Below are 17,602 nucleotides of genomic sequence, written 5' to 3' on the forward strand. Positions count from 1 at the left end.
CTTAAAGCGGTCAAACCATCTCCTGCTAGCTTGTGAGCTTCTGATTGTGGAGGTTGTACTGCTTCTTAAAGCGGTCAAACCATCTCCTGCTAGCTTGCGAGCTTCACATTGTGGTGGTTGTACTGCTTCTTAAAGCGGTCAAACCATCTCCTGCTAGCTTGTGAGCTTCACATTGTGGTGGTTGTACTGCTTCTTAAAGCGGTCAAACCATCTCCTGCTAGCTTGTGAGCTTCTGATTGTGGAGGTTGTACTGCTTCTTAAAGCGGTCAAACCATCTCCTGATAGCTTGTGAGCTTCACATTGTGGTGGTTGTACTGCTTCTTAAAGCGGTCAAACCACCTCCTGCTAGCTTGCGAGCTTCACATTGTGGTGGTTGTACTGCTTCTTAAAGCGGTCAAACCATGTCCTGCTAGCTTGTGAGCTTCACATTGTGGTGGTTGTACTGCTTCTTAAAGCGGTCAAACCACCTCCTGCTAGCTTGTGAGCTTCTGATTGTGGAGGTTGTACTGCTTCTTAAAGCGGTCAAACCACCTCCTGCTAGCTTGTGAGGTTCACATTGTGGAGGTTGTACTGCTTCTTAAAGCAGTCAAACCACCTCCTGCTAGCTTGTGAGCTTCACATTGTGGTGGTTGTACTGCTTCTTAAAGTGGTCAAACCATCTCCTGCTAGCTTGTGAGCTTCACATTGTGGATGTTGTACTGCTTCTTGAAGCGGTCAAACCACCTCCTGCTAGCTTGTGAGCTTCACATTGTGGAGGTTGTACTGCTTCTTGAAGCGGTCAAACCACCTCCTGCTAGCTTGTGAGCTTCACATTGTGGAGGTTGTATGGCTTCTTGAAGCGGTCAAACCACCTCCTGCTCGCACATGAGCTTCACATTGTGGAGGTTATACTGCTTCTTAAAGTGGTCAAACCATCTCCTGCTAGCTTGTGAGCTTCACATTGTGGAGGTTATACTGCTTCTTAAAGCGGTCAAACCATCTCCTGCTAGCTTGTGAGCTTCACATTGTGGTGGTTGTACTGCTTCTTAAAGCGGTCAAACCATCTCCTGCTAGCTTGTGAGCTTCTGATTGTGGAGGTTGTACTGCTTCTTAAAGCGGTCAAACCATCTCCTGATAGCTTGTGAGCTTCACATTGTGGTGGTTGTACTGCTTCTTAAAGCGGTCAAACCACCTCCTGCTAGCTTGCGAGCTTCACATTGTGGTGGTTGTACTGCTTCTTAAAGCGGTCAAACCATGTCCTGCTAGCTTGTGAGCTTCACATTGTGGTGGTTGTACTGCTTCTTAAAGCGGTCAAACCACCTCCTGCTAGCTTGTGAGCTTCTGATTGTGGAGGTTGTACTGCTTCTTAAAGCGGTCAAACCACCTCCTGCTAGCTTGTGAGGTTCACATTGTGGAGGTTGTACTGCTTCTTAAAGCAGTCAAACCACCTCCTGCTAGCTTGTGAGCTTCACATTGTGGTGGTTGTACTGCTTCTTAAAGTGGTCAAACCATCTCCTGCTAGCTTGTGAGCTTCACATTGTGGATGTTGTACTGCTTCTTGAAGCGGTCAAACCACCTCCTGCTAGCTTGTGAGCTTCACATTGTGGAGGTTGTACTGCTTCTTGAAGCGGTCAAACCACCTCCTGCTAGCTTGTGAGCTTCACATTGTGGAGGTTGTATGGCTTCTTGAAGCGGTCAAACCACCTCCTGCTCGCACATGAGCTTCACATTGTGGAGGTTATACTGCTTCTTAAAGTGGTCAAACCATCTCCTGCTAGCTTGTGAGCTTCACATTGTGGAGGTTATACTGCTTATTAAAGTGGTCAAACCGTCTCCTGCTAGCTTGTGAGCTTCACATTGTGGAGGTTATACTGCTTCTTAAAGCAGTCAAACCATCTCCTGCTAGCTTGTGAGCTTCAGATTGTGGAGGTTATACTGCTTCTTAAAGCAGTCAAACCATCTCCTGCTAGCTTGTGAGCTTCACATTGTGGTGGTTGTACTGCTTCTTAAAGCGGTCAAACCACCTCCTACTAGCTTGTGAGCTTCACATTGTGGTGGTTGTACTGCTTCTTAAAGCAGTCAAACCATCTCCTGCTAGCTTGTGAGCTTCACATTGTGGAGGTTGTATGGCTTCTTGAAGCGGTCAAACCACCTCCTGCTAGCTTGTGAGCTTCACATTGTGGAGGTTGTATGGCTTCTTGAAGCGGTCAAACCACCTCCTGCTAGCTTGTGAGCTTCACATTGTGGAGGTTATACTGCTTCTTAAAGCAGTCAAACCATCTCCTGCTAGCTTGTGAGCTTCACATTGTGGTGGTTGTACTGCTTCTTAAAGCGGTCAAACCACCTCCTGCTAGCTTGTGAGCTTCACATTGTGGTGGTTGTACTGCTTCTTAAAGCAGTCAAACCATCTCCTGCAAGCTTGTGAGCTTCACATTGTGGAGGTTGTATGGCTTATTGAAGCGGTCAAACCACCTCCTGCTAGCTTGTGAGATTCACATTGTGGTGGTTGTACTGCTTCTTAAAGCGGTCAAACCATCTCCTGCTAGCTTGTGAGATTCACATTGTGGAGGTTGTGTGGCTTATTGAAGCGGTCAAACCACCTCCTGCTAGCTTGTGAGCTTCACATTGTGGTGGTTGTACTGCTTCTTAAAGCGGTCAAACCATCTCCTGCTAGCTTGTGAGCTTCACATTGTGGTGGTTGTACTGCTTCTTAAAGCGGTCAAACCATCTCCTGCTAGCTTGTGAGCTTCACATTGTGGAGGTTATACTGCTTCTTAAAGCAGTCAAACCATCTCCTGCTAGCTTGTGAGCCTCACATTGTGGAGGTTGTATGGCTTATTGAAGCGGTCAAACCACCTCCTGCTAGCTTGTGAGCTTCACATTGTGGTGGTTGTACTGCTTCTTAAAGGGGTCAAACCACCTCCTGCCAGCATGTGAGCTTCACATTGTGGAGGTTGTACTGCTTCTTAAAGCGGACAAACCACCTCCTGCCAGCATGTGAGCTTCACATTGTGGTGGTTGTACTGCTTCTTAAAGCGGTCAAACCACCTCCTGCTAGCTTGTGAGCTTCACAGTGTGGAGGTTGTACTGCTTCTTGAAGCGGTCAAACCACCTCCTGCTAGCTTGTGAGCTTCACATTGTGGAGGTTGTACTGCTTCTTAAAGCGGTCAAACCACCTCCTGCTAGCTTGTGAGCTTCACATTGTGGTGGTTGTACTGCTTCTTAAAGCGGCCAAACCACCTCCTGCTAGCATGTGAGCTTCACATTGTGGTGGTTGTACTGCTTCTTGAAGCGGTCAAACCACCTCCTGCTAGCTTGCGAGATTCACATTGTGGTGGTTGTACTGCTTCTTGAAGCGGTCAAACAATCTCCTGCTAGCTTGTGAGCTTCACATTGTGGAGGTTGTATGGCCTCTTGAAGCGGTCAAACCACCTCCTGCTAGCTTGTGAGCTTCACATTGTGGAGGTTGTATGGCCTCTTGAAGCGGTCAAACCACCTGCTAGCTTGTGAGCTTCACATTGTGGTGGTTGTACTGCTTCTTAAAGCGGCCAAACCACCTCCTGCTAGCTTGTGAGCTTCACATTGTGGTGGTTGTACTGCTTCTTAAAGCGGCCAAACCCCCACCTGCTAGCTTGTGAGCTTCACATTGTGGTGGTTGTACTGCTTCTTAAAGCGGCCAAACCACCTTCTGCTAGCTTGTGAGCTTCACATTGTGGAGGTTGTATGGCTTCTTGAAGCGGTCAAACCATCTCCTGCTGGCTTGTGAGCTTCACATTGTGGAGGTTGTATGGCTTCTTGAAGCGGTCAAACCACCTCCTACTAGCTTGTGAGCTTCACATTGTGGTGGTTGTACTGCTTCTTAAAGCGGTCAAACCACCTCCTGCTAGCTTGTGAGCTTCACAGTGTGGAGGTTGTACTGCTTCTTGAAGCGGTCAAACCACCTCCTGCTAGCTTGTGAGCTTCACATTGTGGAGGTTGTACTGCTTCTTAAAGCGGTCAAACCACCTCCTGCTAGCTTGTGAGCTTCACATTGTGGTGGTTGTACTGCTTCTTAAAGCGGCCAAACCACCTCCTGCTAGCATGTGAGCTTCACATTGTGGTGGTTGTACTGCTTCTTGAAGCGGTCAAACCACCTCCTGCTAGCTTGCGAGATTCACATTGTGGTGGTTGTACTGCTTCTTGAAGCGGTCAAACAATCTCCTGCTAGCTTGTGAGCTTCACATTGTGGAGGTTGTATGGCCTCTTGAAGCGGTCAAACCACCTCCTGCTAGCTTGTGAGCTTCACATTGTGGAGGTTGTATAGCCTCTTGAAGCGGTCAAACCACCTGCTAGCTTGTGAGCTTCACATTGTGGTGGTTGTACTGCTTCTTAAAGCGGCCAAACCACCTCCTGCTAGCTTGTGAGCTTCACATTGTGGTGGTTGTACTGCTTCTTAAAGCGGCCAAACCCCCACCTGCTCGCTTGTGAGCTTCACATTGTGGTGGTTGTACTGCTTCTTAAAGCGGCCAAACCACCTTCTGCTAGCTTGTGAGCTTCACATTGTGGAGGTTGTATGGCTTCTTGAAGCGGTCAAACCATCTCCTGCTGGCTTGTGAGCTTCACATTGTGGAGGTTATACTGCTTCTTAAAGTGGTCAAACCGTCTCCTGCTAGCTTGTGAGCTTCACATTGTGGAGGTTATACTGCTTCTTAAAGCAGTCAAACCATCTCCTGCTAGCTTGTGAGCTTCACATTGTGGAGGTTGTATGGCCTCTTGAAGCGGTCAAACCACCTCCTGCTAGCTTGTGAGCTTCACATTGTGGAGGTTGTATGGCCTCTTGAAGCGGTCAAACCACCTGCTAGCTTGTGAGCTTCACATTGTGGTGGTTGTACTGCTTCTTAAAGCGGCCAAACCACCTCCTGCTAGCTTGTGAGCTTCACATTGTGGTGGTTGTACTGCTTCTTAAAGCGGCCAAACCACCTTCTGCTAGCTTGTGAGCTTCACATTGTGGAGGTTGTATGGCTTCTTGAAGCGGTCAAACCATCTCCTGCTAGCTTGTGAGCTTCACATTGTGGAGGTTATACTGCTTCTTAAAGTGGTCAAACCATCTCCTGCTAGCTTGTGAGCTTCACATTGTGGAGGTTATACTGCTTCTTAAAGCAGTCAAACCATCTCCTGCTAGCTTGTGAGCTTCACATTGTGGAGGTTATACTGCTTCTTAAAGCAGTCAAACCATCTCCTGCTAGCTTGTGAGCTTCACATTGTGGTGGTTGTACTGCTTCTTAAAGCGGTCAAACCACCTCCTACTAGCTTGTGAGCTTCACATTGTGGTGGTTGTACTGCTTCTTAAAGCAGTCAAACCATCTCCTGCTAGCTTGTGAGCTTCACATTGTGGAGGTTGTATGGCTTCTTGAAGCGGTCAAACCTCCTCCTGCTAGCTTGTGAGCTTCACATTGTGGAGGTTGTATGGCTTCTTGAAGCGGTCAAACCACCTCCTGCTAGCTTGTGAGCTTCACATTGTGGAGGTTATACTGCTTCTTAAAGCAGTCAAACCATCTCCTGCTAGCTTGTGAGCTTCACATTGTGGTGGTTGTACTGCTTCTTAAAGCGGTCAAACCACCTCCTGCTAGCTTGTGAGCTTCACATTGTGGTGGTTGTACTGCTTCTTAAAGCAGTCAAACCATCTCCTGCGAGCTTGTGAGCTTCACATTGTGGAGGTTGTATGGCTTATTGAAGCGGTCAAACCACCTCCTGCTAGCTTGTGAGATTCACATTGTGGTGGTTGTACTGCTTCTTAAAGCGGTCAAACCATCTCCTGCTAGCTTGTGAGATTCACATTGTGGAGGTTGTGTGGCTTATTGAAGCGGTCAAACCACCTCCTGCTAGCTTGTGAGCTTCACATTGTGGTGGTTGTACTGCTTCTTAAAGCGGTCAAACCATCTCCTGCTAGCTTGTGAGCTTCACATTGTGGTGGTTGTACTGCTTCTTAAAGCGGTCAAACCATCTCCTGCTAGCTTGTGAGCTTCACATTGTGGAGGTTATACTGCTTCTTAAAGCAGTCAAACCATCTCCTGCTAGCTTGTGAGCCTCACATTGTGGAGGTTGTATGGCTTATTGAAGCGGTCAAACCACCTCCTGCTAGCTTGTGAGCTTCACATTGTGGTGGTTGTACTGCTTCTTAAAGGGGTCAAACCACCTCCTGCCAGCATGTGAGCTTCACATTGTGGAGGTTGTACTGCTTCTTAAAGCGGACAAACCACCTCCTGCCAGCATGTGAGCTTCACATTGTGGTGGTTGTACTGCTTCTTAAAGCGGTCAAACCACCTCCTGCTAGCTTGTGAGCTTCACAGTGTGGAGGTTGTACTGCTTCTTGAAGCGGTCAAACCACCTCCTGCTAGCTTGTGAGCTTCACATTGTGGAGGTTGTACTGCTTCTTAAAGCGGTCAAACCACCTCCTGCTAGCTTGTGAGCTTCACATTGTGGTGGTTGTACTGCTTCTTAAAGCGGCCAAACCACCTCCTGCTAGCATGTGAGCTTCACATTGTGGTGGTTGTACTGCTTCTTGAAGCGGTCAAACCACCTCCTGCTAGCTTGCGAGATTCACATTGTGGTGGTTGTACTGCTTCTTGAAGCGGTCAAACAATCTCCTGCTAGCTTGTGAGCTTCACATTGTGGAGGTTGTATGGCCTCTTGAAGCGGTCAAACCACCTGCTAGCTTGTGAGCTTCACATTGTGGTGGTTGTACTGCTTCTTAAAGCGGCCAAACCACCTCCTGCTAGCTTGTGAGCTTCACATTGTGGTGGTTGTACTGCTTCTTAAAGCGGCCAAACCCCCACCTGCTAGCTTGTGAGCTTCACATTGTGGTGGTTGTACTGCTTCTTAAAGCGGCCAAACCACCTTCTGCTAGCTTGTGAGCTTCACATTGTGGAGGTTGTATGGCTTCTTGAAGCGGTCAAACCATCTCCTGCTGGCTTGTGAGCTTCACATTGTGGAGGTTGTATGGCTTCTTGAAGCGGTCAAACCACCTCCTACTAGCTTGTGAGCTTCACATTGTGGTGGTTGTACTGCTTCTTAAAGCGGTCAAACCACCTCCTGCTAGCTTGTGAGCTTCACAGTGTGGAGGTTGTACTGCTTCTTGAAGCGGTCAAACCACCTCCTGCTAGCTTGTGAGCTTCACATTGTGGAGGTTGTACTGCTTCTTAAAGCGGTCAAACCACCTCCTGCTAGCTTGTGAGCTTCACATTGTGGTGGTTGTACTGCTTCTTAAAGCGGCCAAACCACCTCCTGCTAGCATGTGAGCTTCACATTGTGGTGGTTGTACTGCTTCTTGAAGCGGTCAAACCACCTCCTGCTAGCTTGCGAGATTCACATTGTGGTGGTTGTACTGCTTCTTGAAGCGGTCAAACAATCTCCTGCTAGCTTGTGAGCTTCACATTGTGGAGGTTGTATGGCCTCTTGAAGCGGTCAAACCACCTCCTGCTAGCTTGTGAGCTTCACATTGTGGAGGTTGTATGGCCTCTTGAAGCGGTCAAACCACCTGCTAGCTTGTGAGCTTCACATTGTGGTGGTTGTACTGCTTCTTAAAGCGGCCAAACCACCTCCTGCTAGCTTGTGAGCTTCACATTGTGGTGGTTGTACTGCTTCTTAAAGCGGCCAAACCCCCACCTGCTAGCTTGTGAGCTTCACATTGTGGTGGTTGTACTGCTTCTTAAAGCGGCCAAACCACCTTCTGCTAGCTTGTGAGCTTCACATTGTGGAGGTTGTATGGCTTCTTGAAGCGGTCAAACCATCTCCTGCTGGCTTGTGAGCTTCACATTGTGGAGGTTATACTGCTTCTTAAAGTGGTCAAACCGTCTCCTGCTAGCTTGTGAGCTTCACATTGTGGAGGTTATACTGCTTCTTAAAGCAGTCAAACCATCTCCTGCTAGCTTGTGAGCTTCACATTGTGGAGGTTGTATGGCCTCTTGAAGCGGTCAAACCACCTGCTAGCTTGTGAGCTTCACATTGTGGAGGTTGTATGGCCTCTTGAAGCGGTCAAACCACCTGCTAGCTTGTGAGCTTCACATTGTGGTGGTTGTACTGCTTCTTAAAGCGGCCAAACCACCTCCTGCTAGCTTGTGAGCTTCACATTGTGGTGGTTGTACTGCTTCTTAAAGCGGCCAAACCACCTTCTGCTAGCTTGTGAGCTTCACATTGTGGAGGTTGTATGGCTTCTTGAAGCGGTCAAACCATCTCCTGCTAGCTTGTGAGCTTCACATTGTGGAGGTTATACTGCTTCTTAAAGTGGTCAAACCGTCTCCTGCTAGCTTGTGAGCTTCACATTGTGGAGGTTATACTGCTTCTTAAAGCAGTCAAACCATCTCCTGCTAGCTTGTGAGCTTCACATTGTGGAGGTTATACTGCTTCTTAAAGCAGTCAAACCATCTCCTGCTAGCTTGTGAGCTTCACATTGTGGTGGTTGTACTGCTTCTTAAAGCGGTCAAACCACCTCCTACTAGCTTGTGAGCTTCACATTGTGGTGGTTGTACTGCTTCTTAAAGCAGTCAAACCATCTCCTGCTAGCTTGTGAGCTTCACATTGTGGAGGTTGTATGGCTTCTTGAAGCGGTCAAACCACCTCCTGCTAGCTTGTGAGCTTCACATTGTGGAGGTTGTATGGCTTCTTGAAGCGGTCAAACCACCTCCTGCTAGCTTGTGAGCTTCACATTGTGGAGGTTATACTGCTTCTTAAAGCAGTCAAACCATCTCCTGCTAGCTTGTGAGCTTCACATTGTGGTGGTTGTACTGCTTCTTAAAGCGGTCAAACCACCTCCTGCTAGCTTGTGAGCTTCACATTGTGGTGGTTGTACTGCTTCTTAAAGCAGTCAAACCATCTCCTGCGAGCTTGTGAGCTTCACATTGTGGAGGTTGTATGGCTTATTGAAGCGGTCAAACCACCTCCTGCTAGCTTGTGAGATTCACATTGTGGTGGTTGTACTGCTTCTTAAAGCGGTCAAACCATCTCCTGCTAGCTTGTGAGATTCACATTGTGGAGGTTGTGTGGCTTATTGAAGCGGTCAAACCACCTCCTGCTAGCTTGTGAGCTTCACATTGTGGTGGTTGTACTGCTTCTTAAAGCGGTCAAACCATCTCCTGCTAGCTTGTGAGCTTCACATTGTGGAGGTTGTATGGCTTCTTGAAGCGGTCAAACCACCTCCTGCTAGCTTGTGAGCTTCACATTGTGGAGGTTGTATGGCTTCTTGAAGCGGTCAAACCACCTCCTGCTAGCTTGTGAGCTTCACATTGTGGAGGTTATACTGCTTCTTAAAGCAGTCAAACCATCTCCTGCTAGCTTGTGAGCTTCACATTGTGGTGGTTGTACTGCTTCTTAAAGCGGTCAAACCACCTCCTGCTAGCTTGTGAGCTTCACATTGTGGTGGTTGTACTGCTTCTTAAAGCAGTCAAACCATCTCCTGCGAGCTTGTGAGCTTCACATTGTGGAGGTTGTATGGCTTATTGAAGCGGTCAAACCACCTCCTGCTAGCTTGTGAGATTCACATTGTGGTGGTTGTACTGCTTCTTAAAGCGGTCAAACCATCTCCTGCTAGCTTGTGAGATTCACATTGTGGAGGTTGTGTGGCTTATTGAAGCGGTCAAACCACCTCCTGCTAGCTTGTGAGCTTCACATTGTGGTGGTTGTACTGCTTCTTAAAGCGGTCAAACCATCTCCTGCTAGCTTGTGAGCTTCACATTGTGGAGGTTATACTGCTTCTTAAAGCAGTCAAACCATCTCCTGCTAGCTTGTGAGCCTCACATTGTGGAGGTTGTATGGCTTATTGAAGCGGTCCAAACCACCTCCTGCTAGCTTGTGAGCTTCACATTGTGGTGGTTGTACTGCTTCTTAAAGGGGTCAAACCACCTCCTGCCAGCATGTGAGCTTCACATTGTGGAGGTTGTACTGCTTCTTAAAGCGGACAAACCACCTCCTGCCAGCATGTGAGCTTCACATTGTGGTGGTTGTACTGCTTCTTAAAGCGGTCAAACCACCTCCTGCTAGCTTGTGAGCTTCACAGTGTGGAGGTTGTACTGCTTCTTGAAGCGGTCAAACCACCTCCTGCTAGCTTGTGAGCTTCACATTGTGGTGGTTGTACTGCTTCTTAAAGCGGCCAAACCACCTCCTGCTAGCATGTGAGCTTCACATTGTGGTGGTTGTACTGCTTCTTGAAGCGGTCAAACCACCTCCTGATAGCTTGTGAGCTTCACATTGTGGAGGTTGTATGGCTTCTTGAAGCGGTCAAACCACCTCCTACTAGCTTGTGAGCTTCACATTGTGGTGGTTGTACTGCTTCTTGAAGCGGTCAAACCACCTCCTGATAGCTTGTGAGCTTCACATTGTGGAGGTTGTATGGCTTCTTGAAGCGGTCAAACCACCTCCTACTAGCTTGTGAGCTTCACATTGTGGTGGTTGTACTGCTTCTTAAAGGGGTCAAACCATCTCCTGCTAGCTTGTGAGCTTCACATTGTGGTGGTTGTACTGCTTCTTAAAGGGGTCAAACCATCTCCTGCTAGCTTGTGAGCTTCACATTGTGGTGGTTGTACTGCTTCTTAAAGGGGTCAAACCATCTCCTGCTAGCTTGTGAGCTTCACATTGTGGAGGTTGTATGGCCTCTTGAAGCGGTCAAACCATCTCCTGCTAGCTTGTGAGCTTCACATTGTGGTGGTTGTACTGCTTCTTAAAGGGGTCAAACCATCTCCTGCTAGCTTGTGAGCTTCACATTGTGGTGGTTGTACTGCTTCTTAAAGGGGTCAAACCATCTCCTGCTAGCTTGTGAGCTTCACATTGTGGAGGTTGTAGTCAAGGTGAACGAAAAACTGAACCATTGACGTCATTACCAGAAGTAGTTTTCACAGACATTAGTTTTCTATTCTTCATAAACATTTTACCGTTTTCTCTCTCCCTGCACAGATCTCCCAACTTCCCGGTTCGTACCAGAGATTCCCGTGGATGGTGAAACCGTTACCTTCTCTTGTGCCGTTCAGAGCCATTTTAACCTCCATCTCTCTGCACGATGTTCGGGAATTGGAACAAAAGAGGTTCAAAGAGACGGAGAACGAACAACTGCGAACCTTGTATTCACAGCTTCTACCTCAAACAACGGAGCATCATGTTACTGTGACATGGAATTTGGCGGGAAAATCTTCAAATCAGGAACAAGAACCCTGGATGGACAATGTGAGTAACACACACAACGTAATTCCTTGTAAAGAGCCCTTACCTGATGTTTATTACCTTGTCATGGATACAAACATCGATGAGATGGAATGATTCATGGATGTTGTTTGTTTGAGATGAACCTCACCCTGTAAATCAAACACCTTCTGCACAAACTCAGCAGTTTCAGAAACTCTTCTTGTTAAACTATTCATGGCATTCTTACCTTTGGTAATAAAAAGAAGAAGAAGAAGAACCATTTTCTACTTTAACTGTAAAAATTCCTGCTTCGGTTCGAATCTCGGCCCAACTACAAACTGCCATTCTGGTGTAATAAGGCAGGATGATTAATCAATGTGTGTGCCGTCTCACGGATGGACGTTAAGCCGGATGTCCTGCTCTGTCTTATTTGGTCGAACGTCAAGCTTGGCCAGTCAGTTCGTGAAAGGCTTCGGCCAAATTTCCTTCAGCCAGCCTCAGGAGGTGGGAATAATTATAGCTGTGTAGGAATAACAACATGGGGATAAAATCAATGTTTCACACTCACCTTTACATGGATATTAAAAAATGAAACATCGGGGCAATATCCCTGGCGCTCACCTGGTGGAATAAACAGTATACTGCACTGACTAAAGGTATTTAAAACCAATTTTAATGGTTTCTAGAAGACAGGGCAGCATGTGGAATCATACTATCATAATCATAAGACTTTAAACAAACAAAATTAAAAAAAATACCTATTTGGGGAGGCAACCCCCCAATAGACACCTCACGGTCCGCTTTTTTTTTAATGCTGTGAACAAACTTTGGTACCAACACGGGTGATTAAGGTTGTGGTCAAGTTTCATTGGAATTGCATGTGTATATTGTGAGAAAAAAGCAAATACCTATTTTTGGGTACAACCCCTCACCATACATCCCCTCAGGGCTCGATTTTGCATCTGACTCAACATTTCGTTTTGTGCACTCATCATCCCTTCTCCCATATCTTCCTCAAACATCAGCAAAGGGATTTCCCTCTGAATGTGCTTCAGGCCTGGCACCATCTTTTTGAGCATTTTATTCAGCCTTGTGCTATTCGGTATTCAGCATTGAAGACCTCCTCTGGCAGATACCACATCTCCTCAATCAGCTGTGCGAGTTGAGTGGAGAACGTTGCATCTGCTTCATAATCTGCTGAGTCACGCTAGCATGTGAGCTTCACATTGTTGAGGTTGTACTGCTTCTTGAAGAGGTCAAACCACCTCCTGCTCGCACATGAACTTCACATTGTGGAGGTTGTACTGCTTCTTAAAGCGGTTAAACCACCTCCTGCTTGCTTGTGAGCTTCACATTGTGGTGGTTGTACTGCTTCTTAAAGCGGTCAAACCACCTGCTAGCTTGTGGGCTTCACATTGTGGAGGTTGTACTGCTTCTTAAAGCGGTCAAACCACCCCCTGCTGGCTTGGAAGGAAGTGGAGCCACTTGTAGCCACATCACATATACCTGCATCACTCGTACCCGCATCCCTCGTCTTCGCAACCAGATGATTAAAATTGTGCTTTGCCTTTCCACGAATGATAGGCCCACATCAAGGCACGTTTTTCTGTGCATTGTCGTGCAGCCATACCTTCAATACCCTCTCCAATTTTTTCGATATGGATGTCCCTCACCTGCGTGACGACTTTTGGCACTGGGTGTAACGCTTTCACAACCGTGACACTTTCACAAATCACCTTCTCGTTTTTCTGTGTGTCGGACAGCGGAGTCTATTATCCTATAATGTCTGCCCCCAGAGGCCATACTCTCACTCATTTGTAATCGGTCAAGCAGCTCCACTTTCACGCTTCAGCTCATCAATTTTTTCTGCTCCTTGGGAGCAGATGCATCTTTTGCACTATACAGAGGCTTAGGCCCCATGATTGACCTGAAGCAATGAGCACAAAAGTTCACCAGAGCAAGGAATCACAACTGGTCAAGGCCGTGAGACAAGAAGAAAATTTAGACCCAGGACACTCTGTGTAGACGAACCTGTGCAGGGGATTGTGGGTAGATGGAGGAGGGGTGTGTCGTGTTTTAGGAGTCGCGGAAGGCGAGAGAACGAGGCCATTCGTAGGGATCGAGGTTGGTTTATTCAAACAGCAAGATCCAGCACACTAAACTCAAACGGAAGTCAGCATGCTTATATAAAGCCAAAAGCCCTCTTCGGAGGGCGTGGCTCCGGCAACCTCGCGTGCGTCACGTCCGCACAACCACAAGTCCAACAGGCCCGTGCACGTGTATTATGCCCAAATAAGGTAATCACATAAGGTAGCCGCCACATGCGGTTACCTGCACATAAGGTAACCGCCACATAGTGACCATTGTTTGTGTGGGATGGTGGTGGAGGGTCTTGCTTTCATGAAGCCAGGGCCGCACAGTCTTCCATGATATGTTTTATTGTGTGTGGTGCGGACTGGCAGTGGCTGCAGGTGTCATCAGTACTGTCGTCAAGTGTATGTTTGTCGTGTAAAAGTTGCAGGTGGTGTCCACAGCAAAGGCATTGAAGCTCGTCGGCGAGGTTGGTCGGCGAGGGCACGTCTTTTCGAAGCTGTCCATGCGCTCACGCTTTCGAAGCTAAGAAATTATTTCACAATTGTGTTTTTGTCGAGACTGTATCTATCTTTCGGTGTGTGTACCTATAGCATGTCTTTAGCAAAATTTTCCGTGTTAAGTTTTCGTACATGTATACACAATCGTCGGTTAATTCGTGTCGCGTATTCTGAGGCCGAGTAGTACTAGTACTACTAGGCTTAGGCTACCGTCTCCGACCTTGTGGTTTTGTTTCCTCTCAGCGGTTTGTCGAATGTGCTGCAATTACTTTCGTTCTCTGTTTCGTCCCAGTCGTTCACCCCATACTTCCTTGTTTAATATCTCTACTCAAAAAAAAAAACCCAAAGAAAAGATTTCCTTCTCAGTTCTTATTCGTTTATTTGTTGTTCTTATTTGTTCGTTCGTTCTTCGTTCACGTTGTTCGTGATCACGCGATCACGTGGTTAGAAATGTTTAATCTCTCCCCTGAAGAACTGTATTCTGTCATATATTATAACACCCTTTTCTTCTTCTCCTATAAAAGGATGCTTTCGTCTTGCTCACCAAATCTATTCATTCCAAAAAAAAAAAATACCATCTCTTACAGTTCCTCTTTTCTACATTCCCGAAACTCTTCAGCCCTCCACCCCTCCTTCAACGTCCTCAAACGTATTTTTGACTCGGTCTCAAACTCATTTTGCAAAAAATGTTTGTTTTCCCATGAATCGTACACTTTTCAAAATCCAATCTCACCCCTCCCCTCCAAATCTTCCCCATCCCCCCTTCCCTCCAAAACTTCCCCATCCCTCCTCCCCTCCAAAACTTCCCCATCACCCCTCCCCTCCAAATCTACCCCCTTACCCCTCCCCTCCAAATGTTCCCCATCACCCATCTCTTTCAAATATTCCCCCTTGCCCCTCCCCTCCAAATCTTCCCCATCACCCATCCCTTTCAAATCTTCCCCCTTGCCCCTCCCCTCCAAATCTTCCCCATCACCCCTTCCCTCCAAAACTTCCCCATCACCCCTCCCCTCCAAATCTTCCCCCTTGCCCCTCCCCTCCAAATCTTCCCCATCACCCCTTCCCTCCAAAACTTCCCCATCACCCCTCCCCTCCAAATCTTCCCCATCACCCATCCCTTTCAAATCTCCACCCTTGCCCCTTCCCTCCCCTCCCTCCTAAACTCCCCCCACACCCCTCCCCTCCTAGACTCCCCTCTCACCCCTCCTCCTCAAAGCATCCTCCCTGCTTCTTCCCCCTTCCAATTTTCACCTTCATCTCCCCCAACCTTCTGCCTCGCTCTTCCCCCTCCTCAAATAACACCTCACTGTGCCTCACCCAATCTCCATCAAACCTTTTGTCCGCCCCATTCTTCCCTTTCTCCAAGCTATTCTGAAATCTCTGAAATCTCTGACACACCTTCAACAGCTCTCCCTACCTCTTCCTCCTCTTCCACATCTTACCCTACCCCTCCCCCCCTGTTCTGCATCCGATGCTCCCCCTTCCTCTTCATTAACGGTATGGACCTCAAACATCCGGGGCCTTCGCTCAAACCTGACTGATCTCTCCATACAGGTTGCTTCTGACAAACCAGATGTGATCTGCTTAACAGAAACTTTCCTCCTTCATGATGTCTCTGATTCCTTGGTATCTCTCCCAGGTTACTCCCTCCTCCGGTATGATAGACCTGAGCCTCGTCCTGGAGGTGGGGTTGCTATCTTTATAAAAAACTCTCTTCCTCACTCGCCCTCCACTGCCCTCTCTCCACCTCACCCCCAGGAATACCTTTGGCTACGGCTTCCCCTTAGCTCCCACCTTTTGTTCATATGTGTGTTGTACCATCCACCAAACAGTGATGACTCCATCTACATCCGCTGTCTGATAATATGGACCAACTTCTATCTACCCATCCCAACTCTCTCTTCCTCATATGTGGTGATTTCAATTGTCACCATGCCAGTTGGCTGGGTGTGGGTACCTCTCTCACCAGCGAAGGCTCTTCAGCAAAGGACTTCTGCGACTCACTGGGACTGACACAATCTGTCAATTTCCCAACCCGGATCTCAGTCAAAACGGAGCATCTTCTCTTCTGGACTTGGTTATGACTAACTTCCCTAAAAATGTCTGCTGCTCTTCTTCTGCTCCAATCGGCTCATCTGATCATGTGCTTGTTAAAGTGGACATCTCTCTGACCATTCTCAGAGAGCCTCCTCAGCGCGACGAGTCTGGCATTTCACTCAGGCCAACTGGCACGGTCTTCAAGCAGCCATCAATCATCTGGACTCGTCTCCCATCTCTGCCGCCTCTGACATCAACTCATCCTGGGAATTCTTTCAAAGTAAATTGCTCTCTCTCATGCACAGATTTATCCCATCTCGTCTTCAGTTGTCATACCCTTCTTCCCGTCCATGGTACACGGAATCTTGTGGTGAGGCTGTTGCCCAGAAACAACTTGCTTTCGTCTCCTGGAAAGCAAATCCAATGGAAGGAAATCTCATTTCCTTTCACAAAGCCCGAAACAAGTGTGTGTCCACCCTCAGGAGAGCCAGGAAACAATATCTCCCCGTTCTCAAGACCGAACTCTCTTATCTGTCTCCCTCTTCCAAATCCTGGTGGCGTCTGGTCAAATCTGCTTCTGGTGTTTGTTCCCCCTCCATCCCCTCCCTCACCTCAAACGGCTACACGGCTGACTCCGCACGTGAAAAAGCTGAATGCCTCAACTCTGTGTTTGCCACTAAATCTTGTGTCCCTAACCCATCCCTCTCTGTACCCACCGTACCCAGTCGTACCCAGCTGCTCCTGGACTCTGTGTCCTTTCCTCCTGACAAGGTGGAAAAGTTTCTGTCAACCCTCGACTCTGATTCTGCAACTGGTCCTGACGGCATCAGCCCACGGGTCCTAAAATCATGTTCTTCCGCTCTTTCACTCCCTCTCTCTGTTCTCTTCACCCTCTCTATTGCTCAAGGTCATCTGCCATCTGCTTGGAAATCAGCCAACATCACCGCTTTGCACAAAAAGCACACTTTGCACACTATCTGCCATGATCCTTCCTGGGAAAACCACATTTCAAAGCTGGCCTCCAAAGCCAGTCGCCGACTGGGCATCCTCCGTCGTGCGAAGTCCTTCCTTGGTACACCTGAGCTGCTCACCACTTACAAGGCTTTCATCTGCAGCTCTATGGAATACTGCTCTCCCCTCTGGTCTGGTGCTCCTGCCTCACACCGAGCTCGTCTTCACGCTGTTGAAACCAAAGCGTTCAGAATCATTGGAATCTCCCGCGATGAAGCTAACTCCAAGGGCCTTTCACTCACTCACCGCAGGCAGGTTGGTGGTCTTTCCGTCTTCTACCGACTCCTCTCTGGCCTTGCCTCCCCAGCTCTCTCTGGGCTCTGTCCCCCAAATAGTCCTACAGGTTGCACAAGATCTGCCTGCAACCCTCTTATGGTCAAACTGCCAAAAGCAAGACTCTCTGCTCACCTTCACTCCTTCATTCCTCTTTTCTCCCGCCTCTGGAACAAACTCCCTCACTCTCTTCAATCCCACTCCACCCTCCAGGTCTTTAAAACAGCTGTTCACCATCATCTCTTATCTTTCCCCATCCAAAACCTTGATCTTTTCTACCCCCGATAATTTCACCCAAAATCCTCCACTTTTTTTCTTTTTTTTTGAAATACCGACTTCTGTCCTGGAAGTCCTTGGTCCCCTTGTGTTTTATACCTCTCCCCCCCCCCCCCCCTTCCCACGCCTCCTCCCCCCAAGCCCTCTCCCTCCCACACTTCTCCCTGCTCTCAAATGTTGTGTTTGTGTGCTTCCCCTTCTCTCCCCATCTTGTCTTCCGCTCCCTCTTTTTATATATTTTGTTTGTCTGGTTGATTTGTTTGTGAAATAAATGTTAGCTCTTTCAC

General features: G+C 47.9%; 1 protein-coding gene across 1 annotated transcript in view; it reads left to right on the top strand.

Moving 5' to 3' along the window:
• LOC144893313 (contactin-4-like) overlaps positions 1–17,602 on the top strand; it is a 129,980-nt gene that overhangs the window by 89,730 nt on the left and 22,648 nt on the right. Inside the window, exon 5 of the mRNA XM_078783654.1 lies at positions 10,903–11,169. Coding sequence (XP_078639780.1) covers positions 10,903–11,169 — 267 coding nt within the window. The remainder of the gene's footprint in view (positions 1–10,902; positions 11,170–17,602) is intronic.

The sequence above is a fragment of the Myxine glutinosa genome, chromosome 8, assembly GCF_964187855.1.
Source record: "Myxine glutinosa chromosome 8, kmMyxGlut1.1, whole genome shotgun sequence".
In the NCBI taxonomy this organism is placed as follows: Eukaryota; Metazoa; Chordata; class Myxini; order Myxiniformes; family Myxinidae; genus Myxine; species Myxine glutinosa.